Genomic DNA, 8715 nt, shown 5'->3' on the forward strand with positions numbered 1-8715 from the left:
AAAAATTTATAAATTATGACATCAAAATTATTTTTAGATTTATTTAAAGGAATTCATCATTTGAATAATTCTAAAATAAAACAAATATATATCTAAATTTAATATTTACAAATTAGGTACATAAGTGCCAAGTTTCAGCAGATTCAAAATAGGACCATTTTTCCTCAGTCACAAAGAAAATCTTCTTACTGGCATTTTATTACTGGCAGAATGGCTAGAGGATGCCCATTTAGACCACTGTAGAGGAGGCCAGGACAAAAGTATGGCCTCAGCGCCTCTGTGAAGCAGTTTTTATAGGTGTAGATATGAGACAGGTTGGTCACATTATGAAAGGGACTCTTCCAGCCTCATAGTCCAGGAAGATACCAATAATCTCAGGAGATTCCTCAAGGTGGAGTGTTATCCATGGATTTGCAAGAGCTTGGTGGCCATTACTTCTCTTCAAGCACAGTGTCCAGAATCCAGTCTCTGGGGATAGCATGATTTCTCCCTGTCTGCAGACAGAATCCTTACAAATACCGATAGTCCATTTTATTTTATTTTTCACACTCACTTCCCAGTAGTGTCTACCTCTGAAAAAACATTGCTGACCTAATACACACACCAGTTTCTCAAACTGCTGCCTACATTTGGATAGTTCCTGAAAGATATCACCTCCTTTTGCTCTTTTGTTGTCTTCATCAATTTGGAGATATGGGTGAGCTGTGTCTGGATCCCGGGTAACATTTTCTATGGAAGAACATGTTATTCATTTTGGCTATGATCAACAATATCAACAATAATTAACACAACATACAACTGCCCTTCCTCTATATAGGATCTTTCTCTAGCTTTCCTGAAATGAAGTTGCTCCTTTACCTCAGAGAATGATCTTTATAGTTACTCAAGCACTTGAGAACTTGATAAGAGAATTTGTCCAGAATGGAAAAAAATTAGTTTCTAAACACACAGATATTTTCTCATCAAAATAATTTTGAATGTGGCCAATTTCACACTGCACACTTGTTATGTACCTTGTGCTGTTTGAAGCATATTTATAAATAATTTTCATAACAATGCAATGAAATGGAAAAATATATGTATTTTGTAGTTAAGACAACAAACATTTAGGGAAGTTTATCCAACCATGGTTACTAATATACATCAATGTTTGGATTGAAGTCCAGATCTGATTCAATTTGTGAATTAATGAAAAACAATTATACATATTTTCTTTAAATCTGAATGCTTTGACAATTTAAAATTTGTCCTAAATGACCCTATGAAATTTAATCAGATTTACTGAATTACTTTTCCTAAAATTTTATTCATGTTGATAGAAATTTTCACAGATACGTGAATCCAAAAGTAATTTTTAAAATGTTGAAAGCATATAAACACACAAGCCAGATGTAAAAATCATCCAAATATTTACCCAATTACATAGGATTCTATTAATACAGGCTAAAAGTGTATCTGTGATGAATTAACTTCTCATAGTTTTTTGCAAAACTAAATTTTACTGGTATTAGTGTAACCACAAAGAAAATTCCATTAGTATTAATGTAATATAAAATAACCAAAGACTCTTATATGTTAGCACTGTAAATATAGGATTATGTGCCCTTAAAGCCACTGCAACTCACTTACTCATGGGCATTTTTTGAAAGCAATATATGATATCTAGGCTATACTTTTTTTTTTCAGTTAGTAAATTTGTTTCTAAAGTTGTCTAATAAATGTGAATATTATGTCAATTAGTTATATAAACTGGAGAAATCTCCTAAGAATACTTATCATACATGTCTTTGTAAAAACAGTGTATTACTCCCTGACTTTTCTTCCTCAAAGTGTATTTGTGGTAATCAAATGAAAATACTTTATTTGAAATAATTCATACAAAGCTGTAAAATGTAACACAAATTGTTCTTGTTCCTAATATTAAACAGAGGTCCTAAATTTGACAATTTGTTAGAAGTCAAAAGATATCCTAAGGGAGGTATGAGTTTTCAATTTGATAAAGTAAATGAAGGACAACGGATTGTGATCCATAGGCAATTACTGCCATTGTGTCACTAGCCTCCATCCTAACATAGATGAGTGGCAACCTGCCTTTACCCCATTCCCTGTCAGCTACCCCCAAAACCATTCCCCAACTCATTTCTGGTTCTAAAAAGCACATTTAATGATATCATTTAGGGCTATAATATTTTGCTTCCCTCCATCACTGAATCTCAGAGAGCAGCAACCATTTGTGATATGTAAGGAGTTATAGCTATAAAATACCCAACAATAAAGATGACAAAATGGAAATTTTGGAGAAAAAAAAGGGATTTGTCTGTGTCTTCAGTGTGAGTTTGTAAGTGTGTTACAGTTTCCCTTGTCTGATGGTCTAGTGTCCTGGCCAAAAAGAAGTATCAATATCCAAATATTTCAGTGTGTAGTTACCTGCATAGTGTCGAGCAAATTTCAACCCTAAAATAAATTTTATATATATATATATATATATATATATATATATATATATATAAATGTAGTTTTGAAATTAAGAATTATCAGTGAATAAAACAGGACAGAGATGAGTGGTCAAAAGACAAGTACATGAGTCAGGGCTAGAGGTGGCCATTTTCATTACTCACCTTCTTCTCCCAGGAGTTTTATCCTTTCTGAAAGAATGGGATGTAGTGAGGTATTGCTTTGAAATATAAATACATTTATTTTTAAAAATATATTTAAATTCCTATCTTTAGAGAGTAATTTTACTTACCAAAATCTTCATGAAGTTTTCCTAAAATGCAAACAGTGACAAATCCTTGTGAGAATTTTTTAGGACTTGTTAACTAGACTCTCTTTCTAATGCTTACACATGTAAATCTTTGGTGTAAGGAAAAAATAAAAGAATAGACAATTGTTGGATTTAAGTTACAGAGTTGGAAAATAAATAATGGTTAAAAAGATTTCCATTTGCTTTGTTTTAACGTAATTCAAACGATCATAATGCAAATTGTTATCCAGAAATAGCCTCTCCCAGGTGTTTCCATTAAGCATATTGACTCCTACAGACTTCCCCAACCAAAAAGTATAAATATTGAGAAGCTAGCACTGAAAGCAACGGTGAGATTTGGATATAATTTCTGATTCTATGCACCTGAAGAATTAAAAACTAAATGAAGTTATTTCTGCTATAACGTTTGTTTTGAAATTGCAAATTTGTCCCAATATGAATAACATATTAAGAAGGAATTTGGGACGCCTGGGTGGCTCAGTTGGTTGAGCAACCGACTTCAGCTCAGGTCATGATTTCACGGTTTGTGAGTTCAAGCTCCGCGTCAGGCTCTGTGCTGACAGCTTGGAGCCTGCTTTGGATTCTATATCCCCCCCTCTCTCTGCCCCTCCCCTGCTCATGCTCTGTGTGTGTCTCTCTCTCTCTCAATAATAAATAAACGTTAAAAAAAGAAGGAATTTGAATATGCTATGAATTTTGCGTTTGTTTATGTGTGATTTTGTGAGGTAGAAACTTGTACCCAATTGAGTCTAGAGGTGTAGAAATACATACAATATATAAGCATGCAAAAATACACACACACACACACACACACACACAGACACATTTGCACACATCTTAAAAGGACACTGGGATATACCCATCTGCATCTTATAATAAAACTTTCTGTCCTGGGGCATCTGGGTGGCTCAGGTGGTTTAAACTCCAACTTTGGCTCAGGTCATAAACTCGTGGTTTGAGCATTACATCGGGCTCAGTGCTGAAAGCTCAGAGCTTGGATCCTGCTTGGGATTCTGTCTTCCTTTCTCAATGCCCCTCCCCCCTTCTCTCTCTCTCTCTCTCTCTCTCAAAACATAAATAAAAAAATAAAAAAGTAAAAAAAAAATCTTTATGTCCTGCCACATTCACAGTAACTCCAAGCTGTCACCCTCACCAATGCCACCCTCACCAATCCATATTTCTTTTCTGCTATTTTTTTTATCTTATTTCTATTTTCCCTCATCATTATCTTTTTTTTTTATTCCCTTCCTTTGCACAAATTTTTGGGCTTTGAGGTGGAGGTAGTGGAAGTACATGCTGCTGTGTGTAAACTTTAGTTTCTCTCAAGGTAAAGTGAAATATTACTTTAGTACGTAGGTATTTTTTAAAAATTTAACAAGTATAAAATTTTATAACAATTTTATGAGTTTCTATATTTTGAAAAAATGCCACCAAGAAGGTTTTGGACTTCTATGCCCTAATGTCATGTTATAAAATGAATTTCTTTCTACAAAATTCATACGTTAAATTCCAAAACCCAATGTAATATTTGGAAGTGGAGACTTTGGAAAGTAATTAAGTCATTACAGTGGAGCCCTCATGAATAGCATTAGTCCCTCATAAGAAGAGGCATTAGTATTTGTTCTTGCTCTCAACTTTCAGTCATGTGAAAGAACAGTGAGAACACGGCCATTTGCAAACCAGGGAGTGGACTCTTAGACACCAGATCTACTGGTGCTTTGACCTTATATTTCCCAACTTCTAGAATTCAACAAAATCAACATACAAAAATCAACAAAATCAATCATACCAAAAGGAGGAAATATTTACATGTTGGAGAACAAGAAGATGGAGGCACCATAAGAATGTACTGAAGGAAAGGGATGGAGCAACAAGAAATTGAAAACAGTTTCATTCCTAGGATGGAAGGCCACTGGGACTGCACATTCTCTTCAGAAGGACATCATATCAGCACCAGGCCTGAGATAAGAATGTTTTGTCTGGCATCAGATGCATTCATGACCCAGTATGGAATACACTGCAGGTACATGACCTGTCAATATGCCAAATACTATGTTGTATGTGCTTGCTGCTATCAAATTGCAAAAATAAAAAAGGTTTGATCCAGGACCAAGTGCTTAGGCTCTTGGAGAGTCTTAGCCCCCTGATATGTAATTCTCTCATCATCACACCTTTAGGACCTGTCTCTCTACATTTGCAAATCCTCACAAAAGAGTTAATAATCAAAATTTATAAAGAACATACACAATAACAAAAGCAAACTATAACCAAATTATATCTCTATCAGGTGATTTCAGTGTAATAGTAAGAAAGTATCTTAAATTAAGATGATGCTGTTATCTACAACTTGATGGATAAATGAGCTAATTTGAAAACAAAAATCCAGAGAGGGAAGATGGCGGCGTAGGAGGACGCTGGGCTCACCGCGTGTCCTGCTGATCACTTAGATTCCACCTACACCTGCCTAAATAACCCAGAAAACCGCCAGAGGATTAGCAGAACGGAGTCGCCGGAGCCAAGCTCAGACTAGAGGCCCACAGAAGAGGGTAGGAAGGGCAGCGAGGCGGTACGCGCTCCACGGACTGGCGAGCCGGGGCGGAGGGGCGGCTCGCCGGCCAAGCAGAGCCCCCGAGTCTGGCTTGCAAAAAGCGGAGGGGCCGGACTGACTGTGTTCCAAAAGCAAGCGCGACTTAGCGTCTGAGAGGTCATAAGTTAACAGCTCTGCTCAGAAAGCGGGAAGGCTGCAGGACAAAGGGAAGGAGAGCTGCTGAGACCCCTGACGACCGAGCTCAGTTTGGTGGGAAACAAAGGCGCTTGCCAGCGCCATCTCCCCCGCCCATCCCCCAGACAAAATCCCAAAGAGAACCAGTTCCTGCCAGGGAACTTGCTCGCTCCACGCAAACACCCAACTCTGCGCTTCTGCGGAGCCAAACCTCGGCAGCGGATCTGACTCCCTGCTGCTGCCACAGGGCCCCTCCTGAAGTGGATCACCTAAGGAGAAGCAAGCTAAGCCTGCCCCTCCTGCCCCCGTGCACCTTGCCTACCCACCCCAGCTAAGACGCCAGATCCCCAGCATCACAAGCCTGGCAGTGTGCAAGTAGCCCAGACAGGCCACCGCACCCCACAGTGAATCCCGCCCCTAGGAGAGGGGAAGAGAAGGCACACCCCAGTCTGACTGTGGACACAGCAGTGGGCTGGGGGCAGACATCAGGTCTGACTGCGGCTTCGCCCACCAACTCCAGTTATACACCACAGCACAGGGGAAGTGCCCTGCAGGTCCTCACCACGCCAGGGACTATCCAAAATGACCAAGCAGAAGAATTCTCCTCAGAAGAATCTCCAGGAAATAACAACAGCTAATGAGCTGATCAAAAAGGATTTAAATAATATAACAGAAAGTGAATTTAGAATAATAGTCATAAAATTAATTGCTGGGCTTGAAAACAGTATAGCTGACAGCAGAGAATCTCTTGCTACAGAGATCAAGGGACTAAGGAACAGTCACGAGGAGCTGAAAAACACTTTAAACGATATGCATAACAAAATGGAAACCACCACGGCTCGGATTGAAGAGGCAGAGGAGAGAATAGGTGAACTAGAAGATAAAGTTATGGAAAAAGAGGAAGCTGAGAAAAAGAGAGATAAAAAAATCCAGGAGTATGAAGGGAAAATTAGAGAACTAAGTGATACACTAAAGGAAATAATATACGCATAATTGGTATCCCAGAGGAGGAAGAGAGAGGGAAAGGTGCTGAAGGGGTACTTGAAGAAATAATAGCTGAGAACTTCCCTGAACTGGGGAAGGAAAAAGGCATTGAAATCCAAGAGGCACAGAGAACTCCCTTCAGACATAACTTGAATCGATCTTCTGCACGACATATCATAGTGAAACTGGCAAAATACAAGGATAAAGAGAAAATTCTGAAAGCAGCAAGGGGTAAACGTGCCCTCACATATAAAGGGAGACCTAGGGGCGCCTGGGTGGCGCAGTCGGTTAGGCGTCCGACTTCAGCCAGGTCACGATCTTGCGGTCCGTGAGTTTGAGCCCCGCGTCGGGCTCTGGGCTGATGGCTCGGAGCCTGGAGCCTGTTTCCGATTCTGTGTCTCCCTCTCTCTCTCTGCCCCTCCCCCGTTCATGCTCTGTCTCTCTCTGTCCCAAAAATAAATAAACGTTGAAAAAAAATTTTTTTTAAAATAATAAAAAAAAAAATAAAAAATAAAGGGAGACCTACAAGACTCGTGACTGATCTCTCTTTTGAAACTTGGCAGGCCAGAAAGAATTGGCATGAGATTTTCAGTGTGCTAGACAGAAAAAATATGCAGCTGGGAATCGTTTATCCAGCAAGTCTGTCATTTAGAATAGAAGGAGGGATAAAGGTCTTCCCAAACAAACAAAAACAGAAGGAATTTGTCACCACTAAACCAGCCCTACAAGAGATCCTAAGGGGGACCCTGTGCGACAAAGTACCAGAGACATCACTACAAGCATAAAACATACAGACAGCACAATGACTCTAAACCCTTATCTTTCTATAATAACACTGAATGTAAATGGATTAAATGCGCCAACCAAAAGACATAGGGTATCAGAATGGATAAAAAAACAAGACCCATCTATTTGCTGTATACAAGAGACTCATTTTAGACTTGAGGACACCTGTAGATTGAGAGTGAGGGGATGGAGAACTATTTATCATGCAACTGGAAGCCACAAGAAAGCTGGAGTAGCCATACTTATATCAGACAAACTAGACTTTAAATTAAAGGCTGTAACAAGAGATGAAGAAGGACATTATATAATAGTGACAGGGTCTATCCATCAGGAAGAGCTAACAATTATAAATGTCTATGCGCTGAATACCGGAGCGCCCAAATATATAACACAATTACTCATAAACATAAGCAACCTTATTGAAAAGAATGTGGTAATTGCAGGGGACTTTAACACCCCACTTACAGAAACGGATAGATCATCTAGACACACGGTCAATAAAGAAACAAGGGCCCTGAATGACACATTGGATCAGATGGACTTGACAGATCTATTTAGAACTCTGCATCCCAAAGCAACAGAATATACTTTCTTCTCGAGTGCACATGGAACATTCTCCAAGATAGATCATATACTGGGTCACAAAACAGCCCTTCATAAGTTTACAAGAATTGAAATCATTCCATGCATACTTTCAGACCACAATGCTATGAAGCTTGAAATCAACCACAGGAAAAAGTCTGGAAAACCTCCAAAAGCATGGAGGTTAAAGAACACCCTACTAACGAATGAGTGGGTCAACCAGGCAATTCGAGAAGAAATTAAAAACTATATGGAAACAAACGAAAATGAAAATACAACAATCCAAACACTCTGGGACGCAGCGAAGGCAGTCCTGAGAGGAAAATACATTGCAATCCAGGCCTATCTCAAGAAACAAGAAAAATCCCAAATACAAAATCTAACAGCACACCTAAAGGAAATAGAAACAGAACAGCAAAGGCAGCCTAAACCCAGCAGCAGAAGAGAAATAAGAAAGATCAGAGCAGAAATAAACAATATAGAATCTAAAAAAACTGTAGAGCAGATCAATGAAACCAAGAGTTGCTTTTTGAAAAAATAAACAAAATTGACAAACCTCTAGCCAGGCTTCTCAAAAAGAAAAGGGAGATGACCCAAATAGATAAAATCATGAATGAAAATGGAATTATTACAACCAATCCCTCAGAGATGCAAACAATTATCAGGGAATACTATGAAAAATTATATGCCAACAAATTGGACAACCTGAAAGAAATGGACAAATTCCTGAACACCCACACTCTTCCAAAACTCAATCAGGAGGAAATAGAAAGCTTGAACAGACCCATCACCAGCGAAGAAATTGAATCGGTTATCAAAAATCTCCCAACAAATAAGAGTCCAGGACCAGATGGCTTCCCAGGGGAGTTCTACCAGA

General features: G+C 38.7%; 1 protein-coding gene across 1 annotated transcript in view; it reads right to left on the reverse strand.

Moving 5' to 3' along the window:
* Positions 1–253: 253 nt before the first annotated feature.
* LOC121023276 (butyrophilin subfamily 1 member A1-like) overlaps positions 254–8715 on the reverse strand; it is a 41374-nt gene continuing 32912 nt past the window's right edge. Inside the window, 1 exon segment of the mRNA XM_040465041.1 lies at positions 254–729. Coding sequence (XP_040320975.1) covers positions 320–729 — 410 coding nt within the window. The 3' untranslated portion in view covers positions 254–319.

This window comes from Herpailurus yagouaroundi, unplaced genomic scaffold (genome assembly GCF_014898765.1).
Source record: "Herpailurus yagouaroundi ecotype Mexico unplaced genomic scaffold, PumYag 542, whole genome shotgun sequence".
NCBI lineage: Eukaryota > Metazoa > Chordata > Mammalia > Carnivora > Felidae > Herpailurus > Herpailurus yagouaroundi.